The sequence below is a fragment of the Leuciscus leuciscus genome (genome assembly GCF_965113295.1).
Source record: "Leuciscus leuciscus genome assembly, contig: SUPER_11_unloc_2, whole genome shotgun sequence".
NCBI lineage: Eukaryota > Metazoa > Chordata > Actinopteri > Cypriniformes > Leuciscidae > Leuciscus > Leuciscus leuciscus.
In genome coordinates this window covers 68224-93022 of record NW_028118545.1, presented here as the reverse complement: position 1 = coordinate 93022, position 24799 = coordinate 68224, and the positions used below count along the sequence as shown (strand labels likewise).

Genomic DNA, 24799 nt, shown 5'->3' with positions numbered 1-24799 from the left:
ACTGTATGCCTTCAACTATGGCTATTTGGACAAAAATAATCGCCCAACCAAGGTTAACCTTCAACAAGCTGGAAACAGCATTGGACTCAACGCAAGTCAGACATTGTGTCTCATAAGGAACATCCCTCTCATATTTGAAGTTGTAGTCCCAGAAGGGGATAAGCACTGGTATTTGATGTTGCTCCTCTTACATATTGTTAACATTATATTTTCTCCTTGCATCTCTGAAGGAATGACAATATTTTTGAAGCATCTGATACACTGTAAAATCGAATATTATTCCTTACTATAAAAATACTAGTAAGTTTACTTGATTTTAGCCAAAATGTTGAGCTTACTACAAATTTTATATTGTTGCTGAAATATTCGAAAATATAGCTCCCATAACTAGTGTAATCTAAGTAAAATTACTCAAAATGTCCAAGATGGGCTGTTACGCATGCGTACTACTGGTCCACAATTTCCCCTCCCCCACTGTCCACACAGCACAGAAGCACATGCAGAGGAGCTTCGTGAAGTTCAAGGTAAACTCTTTTAATTTAAACCTCATTTTCAGATTTGTGTTTGTTTGCTAGTCTTAATAATCGTTCAAATGTCTGTATTTTGTTAGTTGCATTCTTGTTTTGTTGAATATTAGCCCATGTTAAGAACTTTCACAAACACGTTTTTGTGCTGAAGTAATTTCCCTTCAAACAACTTATTTTCTGCTTTATATCTTTAATCCAGCTGCCTGTTTGCCTATTAATTACTATTAATTCGTTAATTTGTTGTAGTGATGGGCAGGGTTAGCCAGTAATTTGAACTAATGATTGGTCTTGATGCAGACGCGAATGTTTAACGTTACAGAAATCAAAATTTAGTGACAATTATACAAATCGTGTCAAATGGGTCACCTCGGTTTGAATGTTGTGTTTGTTATGGTATGATTTTCGTCGACGCTCAGCATAAACTATGATAATGTTAGCTGGACGCGCCAATTTTGAATAGGCAGCTCAGAGACACGGCTGCATTCACTCTAGAGAGCGCGCAATACAGACAAAGTACAAATGGATGGAAAAGACCGCTAACGTTACATCTTTAGATCAGTTATTTTAAAATCTTTAAAATACATATTTTTTAACTTGACTGGGCACGTTAAAAACCTAACGATAAATGACGAACTCCAGTCAAGCCGGTTAATTCGAAAACCCAATGCGTGCTTATTATGATAACTATGGCAATATGCAGGCAGCAAAATAAGAGGGAAATTGTGAGGTGTTTTTCAATCGAGTTTGTTAGCGAGTATTTTACAGAAATTATATATTGAGCGAGTACATCATGAATACATTTCCCAAACCGTGTTTTTGTCTTATCATGAATCACTATAGTATACATATAATCAGTGTTTATATTCGGACTATTTTAGGCCAGGCGGGTTAACCGCTGCAGAGTAACGTTAGCCCAGTGCCTGCGTGGCTCGTCATAGACATGAGAGAAGTAGCTCCGGCTGCAATGTTCTTCCGCAAGATGCATGCAGTTCTGTTTATTAACCGCTAAAGTGCCAAAAGTTATGGACTGCTGCTTTCAAAGTCAAGGCAACACATTTTTCTACATAAATGCCAACACTGGGGGCATTTATTGCTTTTTTGAATAGTTAATGTGATGCTAGTTTTGAAACAATGCACATTTTCAAAACTGCTTTTGTAAATGTTCATTAAACAGAGATATAATTGCGTACTCCACATTTCATTCATTTCCTGTTTTTTTTTATAAATTTTTTTTATTATAAAAAGAAATAATATATTGGGAAGAACCGAGTTAAGTGTATTGGTCTGGCCCTCTACAACCGCCCAAGTTTTTTATGTGGCCCTTGGGAAAATTAATTGCCCACCCCTGCCTTAACCTATGGTATCAATTTTCTGGCAAAATTAAATAAATCAATTAAATAATAAAAATGAAAACTAAAACCAGATTAACCATTTCATTACAGAAAACTGTACACAAAATATGTGCCATTATAATTATTTCATTTTCACAGTGACAATGCATCATCTGTCAAATTGAAAAATAAAATGCAATTGGTGATTTCACATTTTATTTTCTCTACAATCTCGAGGCAAGACAGCCAATATTAAAATGAAAAGGCAACGTGAAAAAGAAACTGCAAATAGTTTTTACAAAGCTTTTTATTAACTCACTTATTTTGTTAGCGTTAATAAAAAGCTTTGTAAAAAAACTATTTTCTTTTTCATGTTTGCCTTTTCATTTTAATATTGGCAGTCTTGCCTCGGGATTGTAGTGAAAATGAAATGTGAAAGCACCAATTGCATTTTATTTTTCAATTTGACAGGGATGATGCACTGTCACCATGAAAACTTAAACAGTCTTAGTTTTCAAATAATACCTAATGCATGTGATGTTTCCATTTAACTCATTGACCAACTGCTTTGCATGTGTCCAACAATTTGAAAAAAGAGAGGGAGAGAAACACCAGTCTATGCATCTGATTATGTTGTTTGTTCTTTGACTTTTGATTGATGTAATTTTTTATTTTTTTATTTTAAGGCGTATCCAAGAGATGAAGATTTTGCCCAAGTTGCCGCAGCTCTAATCAAAGCACATCCCTGTTGACTGAACAGGGCTCCCCAACAGGCTCAGCTGGCTGGAAAAACAGCCTGAAATTTAAAATGGCCAACTATAGAACAAAACTCCGTAAATGTGGCTGTAGTGATGTTGCAGTTGGGGGAAAGAGAGGTGAAACCATGGCAACAAAGTCAGGCTTTAAAAAACCCAGGCGATTTGAATTAAATTTCTTGCCAAACTTTCCTAATGGGGAAGATGAAGAAAGTCAAGAATGCACAAGAGTAGAACTTGTAGAAGAAATTAAAAAGAGGCCCCCAAACATGAGCCTGATTGGCAAGAAGATGGACAGCACATTTGCTTTGAGACGGAAAGAAATTATCCACTCTGAACCTCCTGTCTGTGAGATTTTGAAGAAGTGGCCAGCACTTTTCATGGAAAGCCAGGTTTGTTTTCTTTTCCTCTTCAAAAACCTGTGTTTTTTATGAATTGTGTGTTTGAATGTTAACAACCACTCTTATGTTAATGCTTTAGATCTTAGCAGAATTCAATCGCATATCTGGGAAAAATCTGAAATCTCAGTTCTACGCTGCGTTGGACACACACTCTACACGCTTGTTTGAAATTTTCTGGAAAAAAGGAGGAAACCAGGGAAGAATACTTGATGAAATTTTGCAACAAGTTAATTCAAAGGTATTATTTTATGATGCTATCTTTGAATCATAATCTGCATATGATTGTTACCCTCGGCCGATAACGTGTCTACCTGTCTCTACTTTTTCATAGCCATCTGATGTAACATTTGTTCGCACCGCAGTACTTCAGGGACTTCCAGTCCTCTTGGGGGATGACCCAGAGGAATTTTTCAGGACGTGCTTTGTAAGTAATGTTATTGGTATTTCTGCTTTCTTAAAGGGATGGTCCGGAGTTAGATCAACCTAGGGTAATTTGCACCATGACATCGAGCCAAACACATTTGAATAAAATCCTGATGTACTTACAAACTTTACAATGCCTCGTTTTATGAGTACAGAACCTATTAGTACATTTACATTTAGTCATTTAGCAGACGCCTTTATCCAAAGCGACTTACAAATTAGGACAAAAAATTCAGCGAGTCATCATAAAGAGGCAAAAACAACAACAACGCAAGAAGTGCTCAAAATACGAAGTTCAGGTATTATTCAGAGTAGCATAAGCCTGATAAGTGATGTTTCAAAGGGAAAGGATATATATATATTTTTTTATTTTTTATTTTTTATTTTTTATAAGGTTAAGTGCTCACGGAAGAGATGGGTTTTCAGCTGTCTTTTGAATGTTGTCAGGGATTCTGCATTCCGGATGAGGGTGGGGAGAGCGTTCCACCAGCATGGTACTATTGTAGAAGTGTGGTTCTGGGCATTATTAGTGGGGTAATTTACGAGATACATAGAGCCATTAGCGCCTGCTCTAAGCCATACAGCTGATATCACTAAATAAGCTATAATTTTAATAATCTTCAACCAAGGGAAAAAAGGCTTCTGGGGGGTGTTTGGCTTGATGTCATGGTGCAAAGGGTGAATCTAGGTTGATTTTACTCCGGACCATCCCTTTAAATTGCCATTTTGTTTTATTCCATGAGAATATAGCTCATGTTAGGACAAATATTAATCCTGGGTGGTATACTTTTTGTAGTTTTGCATTAGATACTATATGTCTCTTGTGAAACAATTCTGATTTTTCTTTCCTTCTCTACTTAGGATGTGGATGTAGATGCAGACTTCAGTGAAGTAGATGTTGGCCTGCTCACAATTTTACCTGAAGGTATGCCTGCCAAACGTCCAAAAGCCCTCAACGTGGATGCACTAAGGGCAATCGTTCTGGAGGGAACAATTGTTGTGGATGATGTCCCAAATTTGCCACATGCTGTATGTCTCCTTTTTGCTTTGATATATGCTCTTAATTTAGACTACCCAAAGACAATGAGGAACACATTTGATTTCATTCAACGGGTATTTCTGTCTTTGGGAGGGAAGAATCTCAAACCCAAACTCCAAACCCTTAAAAATCAGCTTGTAAGCTAAACTTGTCTCCTTACTGCCTTGGATGCCTGCTGCCGTGTTTATGTTAGCATATTGGCATATTCATTTGCACTAATTTCAAGTGGCCACTGTGTTTTTTAAACCTTTCCAAAGCCACATGCTGTGTCAAGGTATGACATTTTATATTTCAGTGTTGTAAAAGCCTATTCAAGGTAGAAAAGGTCTGTATTTCAGCATTGTAAAGGCCTATTTTATGTTATTTTTGCTGTTTTGTTAGCATACAGTGCATTTTTTTGAAAATGTCATGACAGCAGAATGGTACTAGCCAAGAGATAAAGAGTGTTTAAAAAGAAAACTGATGTTTTAAAGCATATTTGTATTGTAATGTTCTTAAATTTACTGTTGAGAAATTAAACAGTTGAGAATTTCACACTTGTGTTAAGTGCATTCCATGCTAGTTGAACTACTAAAAATACGTTCACTTTACTTGAAGAAAATGTGGAAACCGATTGCACATATTTTTTTGAGTCTCCATAACTTAAAAAGGCAGATTAAAACCATGTTGAGAATAATAGTATTTAAGATGTTTGCAGAACGCATTATAACACTGTTAGTTAAATGGAATTACTCAAGTAATCTTACTACTAAATCGTAAGTAAGATTAGTAAATATTATAGAGTATGTTAACTAGAATTGATATTAAACTAAATTGATATTTACTACTTAATTTACTTGGGAAGAGTTTGCTTTCTTTACTTTTAGCTGATTATTAACTTAACTTCAGTTTTCCCTTTAAGTTTGCTTTGCAAAAATAAGGCAATCGGTTTCCAAACTTTTTTTAAGTAAACTGAACTTATTCGAATTTACAGTGTAGTGGAGCATCATCGATTGTTCAAGGAGTTGTACCCTTCTAGGAATCTGATTCCAAAGCACCACCTTATGATTCACTACCCTGATTGGATCAGGCAAATTGGCCCATTAATTCATGTATGGACTATGAGGTATGAAGCAAAACACAGGTTTTTTAAGAAAAATCAAAAAAAATTCAAAAACCTGACCAAATCACTTGCCAAAAAACACCAGCTAGCCATTGCCTATCACTGGGAGCACTGTACTATCAAAGGTATTGAGTCTGGCCCTGTTTCAAAAGAATTGTTGTCCGACCTTGAAAACGGTGATTTTATTTCTGAGCAGCTCCACATTGATCTCTCAAGTGAATTAACGGTCACACCGTGGGTTAAGTGTCATGGTACGGAGTATCGTAGTGGTCTTGTTGTGTGCTTAGACTTGGTTGATGATGCACCTGTCTTTGGAAAAATTGTTAACATTTTAATTATGGATGGAATTTTTTTTTTGCCATCATGTATGGAATCAGAGTTTGTTGAACATCTTCATGCTTTCAGTGTTTTTGCACAAGAGAACAGTCTTGTGCTCAAAAAACCTGACGAATTGTTTTACCACAAGCCGTTTGATTTACAAATGTCCTATGGAAATGACAGTCTATTTTACATCGTTTTGGACTGTTATTTGTAAAAAAATAAAAATAAAAAAAATGTATTCATGTAATTTAAAGTACTGGCTAGATGTATTGGTGCTCTGTGCTGGAATAAAGTTTTGAAAGAGTAATACAGAGTGATGGGTTTATTTCAAAGTGAATTTATTCTTTTCAGATTAAATAATTGTTAGTTTATTTTACAGTTCTTTAAAGTAGGTAATGCAAAACCCTAATAAGAAAAACTGGTAACTCCTTTAGTGTTGTTTTTTATTTGTAAATAGGTGTTCCATCAACACCAGGATGGTGTAAAATTTGACTCCTATAAGGTTGAGAAGATTGTCATTTCCATTTTTTTAAGTGTTAGGTCAACACCAGAACAGTGTAGGAGTTTAACTCTGCCAGTGTTTGCTACAAAGCTGCACCCAGCTCTGTAACAGTGTTGTTATTTGCATTGGTGTTAAAATTTTACTCTCTTAGTGTTCATATTGTTACACTGTGTCGGTGTTGCGAGAGGCAACACTTTTGAAAGTGTTGAACTAACACTTTGTGGGTGGTTCCCATATATACACTTTCAAAGTGTTGAAATTAACTCTATTGGTGTTGATTTCCGGATTTCAAATTTACTGTGATCAAATTATGTACTACATATTACACAGCATTGTTTCAATACAAGACATACCAATGGACTCACGCACCTTTCTGTCTTCTTTGGGCACCAGATGTTCCTTCCTCACCCGAAACAAAGGACTTATTCGATTAGCTTGCGTTGATATAGAACTGGTCTTCCTTCTCTGCTGTAAAACAAGAAAGTCTCGACTTACTCTATGTGCAATAACTATTGTTCTTGAAACATAACTTAAGACAGTTATAAATAAGTTAATTTACCATACGATTCAGGAGAGAACATTTGATGAGTAAATACTGATTGCAATATTCTAAAAAATAAATAAGCAAACTTAAGAACAATTCAAATTCCCTAACATAGGGGTTTATATAAACTGATATTCTAATATAAGTAAGAAGAATTTAATAGCAGGGACTGTATCAATTTTCTTTAAGGATTTACAAAATAAAGAAAAGTCATTTTTTAATGCATTCACATTTGGAAGAGATTTTGTGAAACGACATTTGTGGATATAGAATTTAACAAACAGTATAATATTATTTATCAAATATTCAACTTTTTTATTTTTCATTAAAAGTCCATATTTGATCCCATTCCAGGAAAAAAAATCAGATCGTGACGTAACTCTTTGATAGCGAGAAAGTTAACCTGCGCATGCGCGGCCCCGCCCACTAAATCCAGCGGGGTGAAGCTGGAGCTCCAGCGAGGGGAGGAGCTGGAGCTCGAGCTCCTCCCATTTGGCACTGCAGAGTATATATATATACAGTACCAGTCAAAAGTTTGGAAATGTTACTATTTAATGTTTTTGAAAGAAGTCTCTTATGCTCATCAAGCCTGCAGTTAAAAAAAAAAAAACTGTAATATGAAATATTATTACAATTTAAAATAATGGTTCTCTTTTTTAATATACTTTAAATGTAATTTATTTTTGTGATGCAAAGCTGAATTTTCATCAGCAAGTACTCCAGTCTTTGGTGTCTTATGATCCTTCAGAAATCATTCTAATATGCTGATTTATGATCAATGTTGGAAACAGTTGTGCTGCTTAATATTTTTTTTTATAACCTGAGATACTTTTTTCAGGATAATTTGATGAATAAAAAGTTAAAAAGAACTATTTATTTAGAATAGAAATCTTTTGTAACAATATACACTACCGTTCAAAAGTTTGGTAACAATAATTTTTTTTTTTTAAAGAAATTAGTACTTTAATTCAACAAGGATGCGTTAAATTGATAAAAGGTGATGGTAACGATTTATATTGTTAGAAATGTTTTTATTTTGAATAAATGCTGTTTTAATGAATAAATGCTGTTAACGTTTTACTCAATGGATCCTGAAAAAAGTATTCCCAAAAAATATATTAAACAGCACAACTGTTTCCATCATTGATAATAACTGAGTATCAAATCATCATATTAGAATGATCTCTGAAGGATCATAAGACACCAAAGACTGGAGTACTTGCTGATGAAAATTCAGCTTTGCATCACAAAAATAAATTACATTTTAAAATATATTAAAAAAGAGAACCATTATTTTAAATTGTAATAATATTTCATAATATTACTGTTTTTAGTTTTGTTTTGTTTTTTAACTGCAGGCTTGATGAACATAAGAGACTTCTTTCAAAAACATTAAAAATAGTAATGTTTCCAAACTTTTGACTGGTACTGTATATATATATATATTATGGCAAAAGAGAGCAAGCAAGCCTTGTGTTGTTCCCTGCCCACGTTATATCACGGGTGGGGAGGACACACATTTCAGCTTTGTGTTGCTTGTTTGGGAGTGGAGCATGCCAACAGTCAGTTCTCGAGGGGGCTGACTGTGAGCATTGCGAGAAGCTGTCCGTGAGGACGCTCCGCTCCCGCCGGCCATTCTTCGAGGAGGACGGTTCGGTGCGCGCTCCCCGAGGCGCGGGTCCCGCTGCTGCCGAGGCACGGCGTCGACGCGCATCTTGGGGATCGCAAATGGATCGAACAGCGGGGTTTGAGACGGGCCCCGCCCTATCTCTGCCTTTAAACGCTCTGCGGTTTCTCCTCCCCGGGATGAGGCACTCATGCTGCGATTTCCAGTTCCGAGGAATTGGTATCGTTAGTGTTTTTGTTAAGAGAACAAAACAATTACAAATATAAAGAATAAAGCAGATGTTTATGAATAAATAAATAAACAAGTCAGCTCATAACTCTGTTGAATAAAGAGGAGCTTTTAAAAGGAGGTTTTATCTAGTGCTGTTGCCAAGTTAAATATTACTGGCCAGCCGGTTATTATGAGAGTGAAAATATAAGTAAAACTCTATATCTCAGCCTCCTCGTCGGGCAATGCCGTTTTTTCCCTATCTCCACACTGAGGTGTCGAGATCGTGGAATAAACCGGTTTCTATTTATGCGTTTAGTCCCCAAACTTCTACTATAGTAATGTTATGGGTTATGTTAAGCACTAAATGGTTTAGCTCCCCAGTACTTGAGCGAGCTCTTAACGCATTATAGTCCTTCACGTCTATTGCGATCTCAAAATACCGGCCAGTTAACCAAAATACAATAAAATATATCCAATAAAATATAGATTTTAAAGTTAAATAACCAAAATACTATGTTTGATAGTTATACTTATAATTTTGTTTCTATTACATGCAGTTCTAACTTGAGCTGTACGTTCACACCACCGCCGACTTGAGCTTCCAAAGTTACCGGAAGTCATTCATTCATTTTCAATGGAAGCTGGCTTCTCTCCTCTCTCAGCTGCAAGGAGCGGCAAATCCATTGGCGTCGCGTTTTGGGCGTCAATCAGAAAGTTGAAAGTAGCTCAACTTTATGGTAATGAGCTATGACGCGGTTCAGCGGCAAGCAGCGGCAAAACGTCAGAAACCAATCAGAATATAGACGTCCTTCGCGATGGCTGATTCCGGAGAAACATACGATGTAAACTTTCGTTCCTACCAAAACATTAGTTCCGAGAAAATGGAGGAGAAGTTGATCATTATCGGATTAATTGCACAGTTTAACCATAGAGTGAAAGTTTACCATTTGCATGTGTTTTTTTAGTCCTGTCAGTTTAACAGGGCGCGCTTGACAGGGCATATAAGAACGAGCAGAGAGAGAGAGAGAGAGAGCCCCGGACGCGCGCGCGCACTCACTATTAATGATAATAATAATAGCTAATTATTATTTTTTCCCGACCAAATGTGACCAAAACGGTTATAAAAATGCTGTCGTTATAACAAGTGAATTTATTCTTTTCAGATTAAATAATTGTTAGTTTATTTTACAGTTCTTTAAAGTAGGTAATGCAAAACCCTAATAAGAAAAACTGGTAACTCCTTTAGTGTTTTTTATTTGTAAATAGGTGTTCCATCAACACCAGGATGGTGTAAAATTTGACTCCTATAAGGTTGAGAAGATTGTCATTTCCATTTTTTTAAAGTGTTAGGTCAACACCAGAACAGTGTAGGAGTTTAACTCTGCCAGTGTTTGCTACAAAGCTGCACCCAGCTCTGTAACAGTGTTGTTATTTGCATTGGTGTTAAAATTTTACTCTCTTAGTGTTCATATTGTTACACTGTGTCGGTGTTGCGAGAGGCAACACTTTTGAAAGTGTTGAACTAACACTTTGTGGGTGGTTCCCATATATACACTTTCAAAGTGTTGAAATTAACTCTATTGGTGTTGATTTCCGGATTTCAAATTTACTGTGATCAAATTATGTACTACATATTACAGCATTGTTTCAATACAAGACATACCAATGGACTCACGCACCTTTCTGTCTTCTTTGGGCACCAGATGTTCCTTCCTCACCCGAAACAAAGGACTTATTCGATTAGCTTGCGTTGATATAGGACTGGTCTTCCTTCTCTGCTGTAAAACAAGAAAGTCTCGACTTACTCTATGTGCAATAACTATTGTTCTTGAAACATAACTTAAGACAGTTATAAATAAGTTAATTTACCATACGATTCAGGAGAGAACATTTGATGAGTAAATACTGATTGCAATATTCTAAAAAATAAATAAGCAAACTTAAGAACAATTCAAATTCCCTAACATAGGGGTTTATATAAACTGATATTCTAATATAAGTAAGAAGAATTTAATAGCAGGGACTGTATCAGTTTTCTTTAAGGATTTACAAAATAAAGAAAAGTCATTTTTTAATGCATTCACATTTGGAAGAGATTTTGTGAAACGACATTTGTGGATATAGAATTTAACAAACAGTATAATATTATTTATCAAATATTCAACTTTTTTATTTTTCATTAAAAGTCCATATTTGATCCCATTCCAGGAAAAAAAATCAGATCGTGACGTAATTCTTTGATAGCGAGAAAGTTAACCTGCGCATGCGCGGCCCCTCCCACTAAATCCAGCGGGGTGAAGCTGGAGCTCCAGCGAGGGGAGGAGCTGGAGCTCTAGCTCCTCCCATTTGGGGTGAGTATTCCGACACAGTGTAACAATATGAACACTAAGAGAGTAAAATTTTAACACCAATGCAGAGAACAACAACACTGTTACAGAGCTGGGTGCAGCTTTGTAGCAAACACTGGCAGAGTTAAACTTCTACACTGTTCTGGTGTTGACCTAACACTTCAAAAAAATGGAAATGACAATCTTCTCAACCTATTGTTCTCCAAAACGGTTATAAAAATGCTGTCGTTATAACATTTCATGGTGTGACACAGACTTCAGAGCGGCCAAAGCGTCATCAAGCTTCCCCGTACTTTTTGACAAGCGTCCTTGACAGGGCGGCCAGAGCTTCTTTGCAGCTCAAGTCGGCGGCGGTGTGAACGTACAGTTAGCTCTCCAGTTAGAATATTGGCTTCTTACTGACCCTTTAAAGGGATACTCCACCGAAAAATGAAAATTCTGTCATCATATACTCACCCTCATGTTGTTTCAAACCTGTATGAATTTCTTTCTTTTGCTGAACAGAAAGGAAGATATCTAGAAGAATGTCAGTAACCAGACAGTTTTAGATACCATTGACTTCCATAGTATATATTTTTCCAACTATGGAAGTCAATGGTATCTAAAACTGTCTGGTTACTGACATTCTTCTAGATATCTTCCTTTCTGTTCAGCAAAAGAAAGAAATTCATACAGGTTTGAAACAACATGAGGGTGAGTATACTATATGATGACAGAATTTTCATTTTTCGGTGGAGTATCCCTTTAAGAAAGACAGAACTCACTCTTGCACTCACACTTACAATCTCTCTCTCTCACACACACACACACACACACTCTCAGATATGTGGTTTATGAGGACTCTCCATAGGCGTAATGGTTTTTCTAATGTACAAACTGTATAATCTATCCCCCTACACTAACCCTACCCCTAAACCTACCAATCACAGATTTAGTATGTTTTTTAAGCCGTTTGGTTTAGAAGGACACATATGTCCTCATAAACCATGTTTACGTTGTAATACCCATGTCATTATACACATTTGTGTCCTCAAACCATATACAAGAACACACACGTCACACACACACACACACACACACACACACACACACACACACACACACACACACACACACACACACACACTAACAATATGCTCTGACAGGAGGAGGACAGAGTAAAGGTACACAGGACCTACAATTCCCACACTTTTATTAGCCCCGGGTCTAGCCGGACAGCCTGTGTGTGGGGGTGTGTGTGGGGGTGTGTGTGTGTGTGTGTGTGTGTGTGGTGTGGTCATTGAAAATGTGTTCAGATATATATTCTTCACAGAAAATGAGCCAAGGCCAATGAGTCTGAGTTTGAAAAAATAATGAATCGTATAATTTTTCTCTTGATAAAAGATGAAACCGGGTCCTACAGACCCGAACACCATACAAGGGTTAAAACGACACTAACGAGACGCTTAACAACACAGCGTACAAATCAAACATTTTATATAGATATCATATTCTAATTAAATGAATACTTACAATCACAGAAATAATGTCCTTGGCGATGGTCAATTTGCTGCCGCCGCAACTGCTGCTCGTGTCCGAAAGCTGAATCATACGTGTAACAGCTGTTCTAAATAAGCTACATCTGATTGGTTAATAATAATCCTATTTCAGTATCTTGCCGCACTATTGGCTCGACTGATATAGTAGGCAACCGCGTTTGCCTGCATATTTACGGGTCGTGCAATATAATTTCGGGGGAACATGTGCAATAAATGGGAGTGGCAACACTTTTCATATCGTTGAGAATAAAACAACCGTCCCAACTTTACAAATCCAGGTTCTCCCTCCATGGGGATCATCCATTTCGAAAAGTAAAGCAGATACGGAACCTCGGCCCACGCGAGATGCAATGCGATTGGTTGCTGGACCAGCCAATGGAATTAATATGTGTAATATTAATATTTAAAATTGCCTAGTCATTAGATTTGTGAATTCTTTTTCTGAAAAACAAAATTATATCATTAATCTTTTAATTATTTTGGCGACGTTTTATATCCATAAGACAAAAATAACTCAAAAGAAACCCTCCTATATTACCTTTTATAACACTGATCTCACAATATACTTAGAATATCTTTTAAACATGAGATCACAAAACAAAAAGCTTATAAAAACAATACAAATTTTAAAGCTTTTCAAATACATATAACTGCCCTGATATTATAAACTTTCATTTCTGTATTTATTTTATGTTTTATTATTATTATGTACATTTATACTTTAGTTGTTGTTGTTATTCTTTGGTTTATACATTTTGAATTGTATTTACAGTGCCTTGTATTCATTTAGTTTTTTTGTTGCATTGTAGGCTACTTGAAATGTTTGTAATTTAAATAAATAAATAAAAAGCACAATATGTTATGTATACCATACGTAATAAGATATATTTCTAAAATCAATACTTTCAATATTATATATTATATGACGTTACTGTCACAAAAATAGCTTTAATGGTTCTGTTTTTGTTTTTGTTTTTTTTAAGCAAGTCTGGAGGCTAATGAAATGAAACAGATGAGAATCATTTTCCCATCTAAATACAGTTGATTTTATTGTAATGTGATGAATCAGAAAAATAAACAAATATAACATTCGCTTAGGCTGTTTTTTAAATGGACCAAAACAAAGTGAAACCAACGTAACAATTTGAAGTGACCAGACCACTGACATTGATAATAAATATTATTAAAAAAAATATATAAGATGGCACCACAAGACGACTTTCACTTGCAGAGCAAATTTAGCACGTTTATAGTTAACTCAACTGGGTAGCAATTGTGAACAATTTTAATAGAGAATTCAAAAATAATTTGGATTTCTTCACCACTACTACTAACCGGTTGGATGGTGTATTAGTGATATTGAAAGCTGATTGGCCTTTATAAATATGCGGAAAAGGGCCAATTTAAATATTAATTTATATGATGTCCGATTTATTCTCTCTTGTGCCTTTTTGCGCGCATTTTCCACGGGTTTTAATAATAAAACTGGTCTGAAAGAATGAAAATCATATTAAAGAAAACGTCAACATTAAGGTTGCAATTATTTAATAAATTGAGTGATGTGCGCGTGCATGCGTGGTTCGAATTTTAGTTGCTATGTAGGTTATGAATTCTGACTGCATATATATTTACACTCGAACCGGTCGCTGTCTGGGCGTGCGTGCATGTTATGATTTGAATGTTAGTTGCTATGGCGACGCGTTTTATGAATTCTGCGATCTGCATGTATCTCTCTGCCCAACGATCGACCGCTGTCTGTTGGTTGAGAGACGAGGCGAATTAACAGACTGACTTTTGCGGAGAATTTTCTGGCCGAAACTCGATACTTTGAAGCTTTTCTGGATTGCTGAGAGGAGACCTATATTCTTGAAGGACATCGGAGGATATATACTTTTTGAAAGCGTCATCTGATAATACTTTTATTTGATAGTTCTTTTCCTATTTTAGAAGTAACGTTAGCTTGTTTGATATTTTTTTCAGGGGAGTAACTCTATTTCTGAGGATATTTCTATTGTATTGTCTTGTCTTGTATTTTGTTCTGATTTTCTTGGCAGGTTGTCGATGGCTCGTAATCGAATGATGGGTGGAAGAGGAAGTGAGTGCTTTAATTTTTAATTAATTTTTTATGGTGTGTTGTACAATGACTGACTGATCCCATTTGATCCCATTTATTTGATTCATTGCATGTGAAATAAACTTGAATTGAATTTGAGTAACTTAACTGAAGTACAAATCTGTAATTGACCACAGACATTGATTATTGATTATGATTAAACTAACGTTATGTGATATGTGAAATATTCCATCCTTAGAGCACTCCAGATCCAGGAGAGCTGCTTTCTGGCAGACGGCTGGTCGGGAGGTTTGGAGGCCCGATTCTGATGACCGTGATCAGGATCCGCTGCCCAGAGATGGACAAAGTAAGTTACAGATACTTCTGGTCAAATATTACTCAGTTACAAGTAAAAGTTGAAAAGACTGATTTTTACTTGAGTAAAAGTACAGAAGTACTTGTTTTTAAAGGTACTTAAGTATCAAAAGTAAAAAGTAAATGTCAATGCATTGTTTTATTATTGTTTGTAATACTTACAGTACCTTATGCCTCTGAATCTATGCCTGCCTACCTACCCACCCTCATATCAATATATCATTTATTTCTAGAACACAGTTCCTGTAGTGGGATTGAATGTGAGATTGAATAAGTGCTCTCAATAACGTCCACATTAGTTTCGGGCTGTTCCCTCAAATAGTGCCCTATTTAAAGATTTTTGGCTTTTAGGATGAATATGTCAGCCACTGTTATAAGCTAGTGTGCTCCAAAACAATGACAAAATGAGCATTTAAAAGACCAAACCCAACATTGAAAATGAAAGTCAGATTGATGTCAGAATCCAACTACTTTCTACAGAAATGTAACGTTAGTGGAGTAAAAAGTATGATACTTGTCTTTCAAATGTAGTGAAGTTAAAGTAAAATGTTTCCAGAAAAAACAGTAACTTACTCAAGTAAAGTACAGATACTCAAAAAGTGTACTTAAGTACAGTACTCAAATAAATGTACTTTGTTACTGTCCACCTCTGCCGCTGCCAGACCCGACCCAGACACAGAGCCAGGATCGTCCTGGATATTTACCATCTCTGTCTTCTGAGTTTTCTGTTTCTGTGTCCACAGGTCAGGCTCACGGGACGAGGGCGAAGCAGAACCCAGATGTTGGACGTCCGTCCACTTCATCTAACCACTCTCGCAGAGGTCAGAATAGGCTTTTAATAAAGATGTAATGGCTTAGTTTCTATTTCTATTTTCAATGGCTGATTTGTCAACTAAACCAACTAAAGTAACGATAACACTTTATTTTGATGGTCCCTTTTGAACATTCTGTCGACTATACGTAACTTTGCAACTACATGTCGACTAACTCTCATTAGAGCATCAGTAGACTCTCTCCTTAATATGAACTATGATGATATTTTAATCATTGTTTTAACTATGTACGAGGCACTGCGAGTGCGAGCTGACATCGCGTTTGTCTCTCAGGCTTGCTTTCACTGCGTGATGTGTCAGTGCAGTTATAGATGTCCCCAAATTAGTTTTTGTCTTATATTTATATCATATTATGTTGTTATATTAGAATATCACATGATCAAGAGTGCCGTTTTCTTTTGCACAATTGCAAATGTGCTATTTATTTTATACAACAGTTAAATTAACAATAAAGTTAACATTGTGAGTTACTTTTTGGACACAATATTGTCAATTTTCACTTTATATCGCCGACGAGAATTTCATAATGAAGCCGTAGTCCAACAGACAGATTTGTTTTTTACTGAAATCCGCGTTTTGAACGAATCATTTTAACGATTCAATGAACAATCACTTGTTTTCTGAATGAATCAGCCATTTGAACCATAGACATCATATAGATAGACGCCCTATCGACCGCTACTGCCTACTGGCGCGGGCGAGCCGTGGGGCCGCCATCTTAGACCGGTCACCCGCTCCACTCAGTGTAATCTGTATGGCAGGTGCAATGAGCTGTCAGCGCATTTAATTAATCATACCTCACTGAATACCGAACTGATTTTCACGCGGGTTTGTTTGCTGCAAAGGTCATTCATGTAGCTATTATACAGGACACATGGTTCGGCGTATTTTAATATTCATAGTAGGCTTAACAGTAATATAATATTCTGATATAAGATATAAAGTGACCAGACGTCCAAAATCAAAATATGTGATGTAGGATATAAGCTATTTTATAAATCACACACTATAAATATGATAAAGAAGCAGAAACAGATAGTTGCAGTAAAGCAAGATATTTTAATAAGTTGAAGAAACGTGTGTGTTTTACATTTACATTGCTTCCTGATATCACGTGCGCAAACACAAATAACCTATATTTATATATATATAAAACAGTTATGTCCGGTCGAACAATGTATGAATTAACTTAAGATTGGATTGCGGTAAAAGTACGTTTCGTGCCTCTTACAAGTGCTTTCGAACTTCTTTCTGATCTGAATGGTATGTGGAAAACACTTGAGTTGAGGGAGGGAGAAAACACGCAACTGAATGCCTTTTCAAGCGTCTCAATACTTGAAAAACCACAGGAAACTACTTTTAAACACGAAATTACTTGATTTACAGAGGGTCTATTCGCACGTTTATAAACGTTAACGTTACCTGAGGTAATTTTCCTGGACCTTTTTACAGAAGGTAAAAGTCGCCGTAATCTTTACTGACATTGTCCAAAATGATTACTGAGATGGCACATTCGGACGGGACTAAAATAACCGAGAAGCTCTTGTAATTATTACTTTACCCCACCTCATGTCAGGTGAACACCGGCTGGTGCAGTAAACATTGCCTAGCTAACGTTAGCTGGCTACGATATCAGTACAGTAATATCAAAGATCCTTGCTCCTTCTCAATTATCTGGTAATATTCTATTCACAAAATACAACCAATAGTACGGTAATGTTAAAAGTAATCCCCCGGGCCCTATTTGCGATGGTCCGCCGATTAGAACAGGAAAATACTCCACAGTGCTCTAGCATCTTAACTGCTGCCACACAACGAAACTAGGAACACGACCGGTTTAAGATGGCGGACACATTTCTCAGTGCCCAGCGGCCAATAGGGCATCTAGTCTCTATATAATATCTATGGTTTGAACAAATCGGTTGAATAAATGACTCCAACAACTCGCTTATTAAGACAGTGACTTGCCGCCACCTACTGGTGGTTTTAGTTTCATATTTAAAGTATTCTTTAATTAAAACATAAAAAAACTGTACAGTAAATCATTAAATCATTTTAAAATATCATCTAATTATTATCGACAAAACGTTGAAAATATCGAGACATATTTTTGTCAATATTGCGCACCCCTAATGTACGGTATTCATTTTGATTTCTTCAGGTCTTAAAAAGGTCTTAAAAAGCCTTAAATTTGACTTTAAAAATTGTGCAGGTACCCTGTAATACTCTAATGAGAGTTAGTAGACATGTAGGTGCAATTTTACTTGTAGACAACTGAATGTCTGTTGGGAGGAGCATTTTACTATTAAGATTTGAATAGTAAAATGTAAGTTATATCATTATGTCATTGCTTAATTTGACGTCAGAGATGGGTCTAATAGTTGTTTTCATTAGTTTTTTCTTCATTTCAGAAAAAGCTCCAGAACGTCTTTGCCTCAGGATCTGGAAGGCTACGAAGGGACTTTTCAGCTGCTGTTCCGGTAGTGCTGTGACTGAACCATCGTCACCTTCTCCAGATCACTCCGGCGTCAAGCCAAATAATGGTAAATCATTATTTCTCCAACATTAACATCTAACCCTAACGGTCAACTAATACTCTACTAATACTCTAATGAGAGTTAGTAGACATGTGCAGTGTTACTTATAGACCAATTATAGGTTTGTAAACATCCGGGATGCGTGCGCATCGTGGTTGCAGAAAGACCCGTTTAACAGCTGATCCTTACACGGATACGGATAAGAATAATACTAATAGCTCGATTTAAAACATTTTATATTTAATTTTCGTAATGTTCTCCGCATATTTGTTTGACCACTTTTGGTCCCGACATGCGCAGTAGAACCTGCGTGACGCCGTGTGACGTAGGGTGATAATTCCCCTATAGACTTATAGAATGTCTTAAAGGGACCAAAATAAAGTGAAACCAATTTTTTCCAACATTCATCTGACATTTTCGGAACATTCCGAGAACATTCAAAAGTAACGTTCCAATAATGAAAAATTATAAAATAGAATGTTCCTTTAACCAAGATAAAACATTTTTGAAACGTTGAAAAAACTGGATGTTTTGAACGTTCAGGGAACATTTAGAAATAATGTTTTCTTAATTGAGTGGGAATGTTAGCAAAATGTTCTCAATAAGGCATGAGCTCGATGGCTGTCTGACACACACCAGAAACACACGCACAGAAAGCCGCTTCACAGACAGCATACGATCCAGAAAAGAATTCAATTTCACCACTTATTTCTCTTGAATTGTCAAAAACATGCAAAATTGTCAAAATGGCTGTCGTGCCGAGTATTACAGAGTCAGTTATGTCATAAATAAGACATTGCTATGCATTTAATAAATGTGTTTAATAAAATATATCTATATTTAGATATGGCCCATATGATCTTTACCATTACAAGAACTGAGCCACATGTGCCAGAGTTGGCCAAATGAAGCCTGGAAATGTATGTTTTCTTTTTAATTAAAGATCAGATAAAATAAGAAAAATAACTTTAGCGTTGAATCGGAATCACCTCGTAATCGTGATAATAGTGAAATAAAATTACTATTAATATTGTGAAATAATATGTTGGGACATTTATGCAGGCATTAAGCAGAAGTCAGGTGGATAGCGTGAACAATTCCCATTACTTTAGATTTGTAACTTTACAGATAAGATTTGAATAGTAAAATGTAAGTTATATCATTATGTCATTGCTTAATTTGACGTCAGAGATGGGTTTAATAGTTGTTTTCATTAGTTTTTTCTTCATTTCAGAAAAAGCTCCAGAACGTATGAAGAAACCTGGTCGTTTCCAGAAGCGCTGGAAGGGTTTTTTCAGCAGCTCAAGAAATGTTGTGGAGCCTTTTATTCCTCCAGCAGATCCTGTTCCTGAACCATCATCGTCACCTGGTTCAGATCACTCCGGCGTCAAGCCAAATAATGGTAAATCATTATTTCTCCATCATTATTTTAAACAGTATTATCTTGTTTTCCACTCAAAATAAGGCTTGTTTTTACAGAATATTAAAATTATTTCCCCCATTATAAAATTATTTTCTCGACCAGCGCTGACATTTTTTAAATAAAACAATGGATCTAGCAACAGACACTCTACTGACTATAAGTAACTTTTCAACTACATGTCAACTTATTCTAACCCTACTAGGGCTGGGATAAACGATTATTTTTTAAACGATTAATCTAGCGATTATTTTTTCGATGCATCGATTAATCTAACGATTCATTTTTCCAGTCCGATTCGATTCGATTATCGATTATCTCCCCAATCCCCATTAAATGACTAATAGCAATTTATACATGTTAATTTACATATCTGAATGAAAAAAACATGAATTCCTTAACATTGCAATATATGTTTATTGCTCTTAAAATTCCAAAATAAAAGACTATACAAGTGCATAGTAATGCATTCTTAGTCAGAGGTAGCATTCAATAAAACCTTAAAGCCTTGAAAACACATATAGCTTACTGAAACAAGCTTACTGAACACATAGGGCCTAGCTTACTGAAACAAGCTTACTGAACACATAGGGCCTAGCTTACTGAAACAAGCTTACTGAACACATAGGGCCTAGCTTACTGAAAAAAAAGTTCTTCTTTCAGATGAAAATAACAACAACTTGATGTCTAGTATTCAATAAAAAAATAAAAAGGTCACCCAAAATACTTGTTTAGAGCAATTGAAAGAATACAGTAACCAATGTAAACTTGAGGGCTTTAAGCTAATACAGAGAGTGCTTTTCCAACAAAAAATAAATATAAATGAACAGTGGGAGCCAGCAGCCTGTCATGGCGTCCTTCCTGAACCAACAGAATTGAACATTTATGTTGAAAACGCATAGTCCTAGCTTACTGAAAAAAGTGCATATTTTAATTCTTCATTCACATAAAAATAACAACAACGTATAGTAATACACTCTGCCACTCACCTTTTTCTTAAAAAATAAATAAAAATACTAATAAAAAAAAGTACTTAACTAGAATTTAATAAATGGAACATTATTGTAAAGTGTTACCGATTTGTTATACACCGATTCAGACGCCTCGTGAGTTCAGTGTTGGACAGATCAGTTGTTTTAACCATTCATTAAAGTGAATCGGTTCAAATGAGTCATTAGTTCGCGAATCGGACGTGTCATTAGTGGACGTGTAGCCTACGGCAAGCGTTGTGTGATTATCCCGGCAGTTTATTTTTTACCACAATTCACACTCCGCGGTAATTCAAGAGAAAAAAATCTCCGAATGCTCCACGTGAAACTTTGGTCTTCCGCCCTTTTTCTATCGTGTCTAATGATTTTGATTAATATGCACGAGGGAGAGAGAGAGAGCAAGACAGCGCTCGTGTTGTTTGAAGACGGTGAGTGCGCGCGCGCGGCCGGCGCTCTCTCTCGTACTTATATGTGCCCTGTCAAGCGCAGTCAGTCATTCTATTCTACATCACTCACCGATCAAATAAGGCTTTGGCGGCCGCCCCCCAAAAAATTCAATGCAGGAAAACCCCTGGATGGATAGAATGATGGCCATCGCGTATCAGCGCACTTAAGGTACACACTGTGAAGTAATTTGCACACGTTTTTTAGAGAAATGAAAACAGGTCGACGAATCGACACGCATATTTTGCGTCTACGTATTTTTTGCATCGACGTCATCGATGACTTCGACGCGTTGTCCCAGCCCTAAACCCTACCAGTCTACTAATACTCTACTAATACTCTGAGAGTTAGTCGACATGTAGGTGCAATGTTACTTATAGACAACTGAATGTCTGTTGGAGGAGCATCACAATAAAGAGTTTGCAGATATTAAGCAGAGACTTTGTTACACTATTAAGATTTGAATAGTAAAATGTAAGTTATATCATTATGTCATTGCTTAATTTGACGTCAGAGATGGGTCTAATAGTTGTTTTCATTTGTTTTTTCTTCATTTCAGAAAAAGCTCCAGAATGTATCTTGGAGGATACGAAGGGTGTTTTCAGCAGCTCTTCCAGTGATGCTGTGACTTTTGTGGAGCCTTTTTTTCCTGAACCATCATCGTCACCTGGTTCAGATCACTCCGGCGTCAAGCCAAATAATGGTAAATCATTATTTCTCCATCATTATTTTAAACAGTATTATCTTGTTTTCCACTCAAAATAAGGCTTGTTTTTACAGAATATTAAAATGATTTCCCCCATTATAAAATTATTTTCTCGACCAGCGCTGACATTTTTTAAATAAAGTCTACTAATACTCTACTAATACTCTATTGAGAGTTAGTCGACATGTAGGTGCAGTGTTTCTGATAGACTTATAGAATGTCTTAAAGGGACCAAAATAAAGTGAAACCAAAGTAACAATTTGATGTGACCACTGACATTGATAATTAATATAATAAATAATAGTAAAAACAGTTTTTGATATCTGAAATGTTCCATCATCAGGCCGCTCCGGATCCCGAAGAACTGTTTCCACAGATTCCTCTCCGGGCATCACGCCATCCTCATCTTGGTCCCTCCCTGAGGCCCATGTCGAGAGAGGAAGTAGAGAGTCGTTGAATCTGTGCAGCCGATGCTCAGACAGCGTCGAGGGGAGCTGGAGTAGCGGTGGATGGGAGAGCCCAAGCGAAAAGGGTTTGTCCAGGTCCAACAGCCTCGAAGGGTTTCTGTGTCCTCCGCTGCCGGGTCAAGTTCCTGTCGAGCCAACAGAGACATCAACTGGCCGAACTGCTCAGGGTGCCGTGGAGGCTTCTCCTGTGAATGAGAGCTCAACAGGTGAGACTGAAATAAGGCTTGGCAGTGCAAAGTCTACAGATAGAGATTTAGCTATTTCATGCATAACTGAGTCAAGTTTTTAACACGTCCGATCACATTTACTGTTGCTCGACCAGCACTGATATTTTTCAAATAAAACAATGAATCTAGCAAGCTAATAATTGTCTCATATTTTTCTGTTTGTTTTTCAGTGTCCTTTGAGTCTCTCTATAACGTGGAACAGTTAATTGGATCCGGAGGATTTGGCAGAGTGTTCCTGGGAACACGCAAATTTGATGGCAAAAAGGTAAATCTTACTGAATTGCACAAACATTTTGCTCTTGCATGCATCAAAACACATTTAAAACAATTTACAGATGGTTTAATACTTAATACAAAGCCAGGTGCTTGAAAACTGTTACTGTTATTGAAACTGTTTTTTTTGTGTTTTTTTTGTGCAGGTTGCCATCAAGCGGATGCTCAAGAGTGACAATTATCGTTATCTTTATATTGTAAGTTGGCCAAAACCTGAATGTGTATTGAGTTGTTTAAGTGCAGATTACTGTAGTTAATACACCCGTAGGAAGCATTAGGTATAAATGTGATCAACAAATAAGCCTAGAGGCACCAAATAACTTTGAGTGAAAAGGCTCTTTTGAACGCATCTAAAAAGATCAAAGAATAGTACATTTCAAAATGATGTTTTCTTCAGATTTTTACCCAGCTAACCTTCTGTCTGCTTCTTCTCTCTAGCCTGGGAATCCCAAACCTCTCGTCACAGAAGTGGCGCTGCTGATGATGATGAGGCTAGAACCCATAAGCCCCTTCGTCATACAACTGTACGAGTGGTTTGAACATCCTAAAGAATTCACTCTGGTTATGGAGTATCCGGGGCACTGCGAGAGCTTGTTTGACATAATCTATCGTCAACCTTGGAGTGACTGGTTCTCACGGGTCGTCATGAGACAGGCTGTGCGGGCAGTGCTACACTGCATCCATCATGGTGTTTTCCATAGTGACATTCATTCACAGAATTTCCTGTTTGAGAAAGACACGCTAGATCTCAAGCTGATAGACTTTGGCTGCGGTCAGCTGTTTAGTAGTGAAGGCTACGAGAGAAACAGATACAGGGGTGAGCATTTTGGGAGTGTGGAAACCTGAAGGTAGTGACTTACAAATTTTTGGATGATGCTTTAAAAAAAAAGCTCAACAATGTGCAAATGTCTTCCTTACAGGAGTTCTGGATTACTGCCCACCTGAAGTCTTTACAGAACCTCGATTCCACGCCGTCCCTGCAAACGTCTGGTCTCTAGGAGTGGTGCTGTACGAGTTGTCAAACGCATGTCTTCCTTTTTGTAATAGAACGGAAATCACACAAGCCGAAGTTACATTTCAGAACCCCAACTTATCCAAACGTGAGTGAATAATGATGATAACATGGATAAACACACATAAAGCAAACGAGTTGTACAGAAAGTTAAAGGTTGTAGTGTGTCAGAATTTTTATATATACTGTAGCTCAACGTACACCGAGAGCATCGCTGTTTTCAAAAATGCCAGGTCACATGGTCATGACTAACCAGCTCTCTCCTTATTAAAATGTGTACAGACTGCAGGGATCTGATTGGACAGTGTCTAGCTCGCGATCCAGCTGAACGCCCCAGCTTAGAGCAGATGTTACAACATCAATGGTTTGTTCGTACACAACGCTAGATTGGAGAAGCTGAGGAGATTCACTCGATCAGTTTCAGGTGTGTGGAAGTGTAACAAGCAGAGTAGGATTATTATCTTTTGTCTTAAATTCTGCATTATTTGTAGTGAGATTTTCAAATTTGTGTTCATTGTAATGTTCTTGTTATAGTCAAATCACCTTCATTTATATAGCGCTTGATACTATATAATAATGGTAAATCATTATTTCTCCAACATTATTTTAAAAAGTATTATCTTGTTTTCCACTAAAAAATAAGGCTTGTTTTTACAGAATATTAAAATTATTTCCCCCATTATAATATTATTTTCTCGACCAGCGCTGACATTTTTTTAAATAAAACAATGGATCTAGCAACAGACACTCTACTGACTTTAAGTAACTTTTCAACTACATGTCAACTTATTCTAA

At 36.5% G+C, this 24799-nt stretch overlaps 1 protein-coding gene across 1 annotated transcript; it reads left to right on the top strand.

Moving 5' to 3' along the window:
• Window positions 1-2666: 2666 nt before the first annotated feature.
• LOC309510139 (sterile alpha motif domain-containing protein 3-like) lies at window positions 2667-4622 on the top strand (the record flags this gene model as incomplete). The annotated part of the gene is made up of 4 exons (XM_082191209.1): window positions 2667-3005; window positions 3094-3252; window positions 3346-3438; window positions 4299-4622. 4 exons carry the CDS (start codon window positions 2667-2669, stop codon window positions 4620-4622), a joined length of 915 nt encoding a protein of 304 aa, XP_082047335.1.
• Window positions 4623-24799: the final 20177 nt, after the last annotated feature.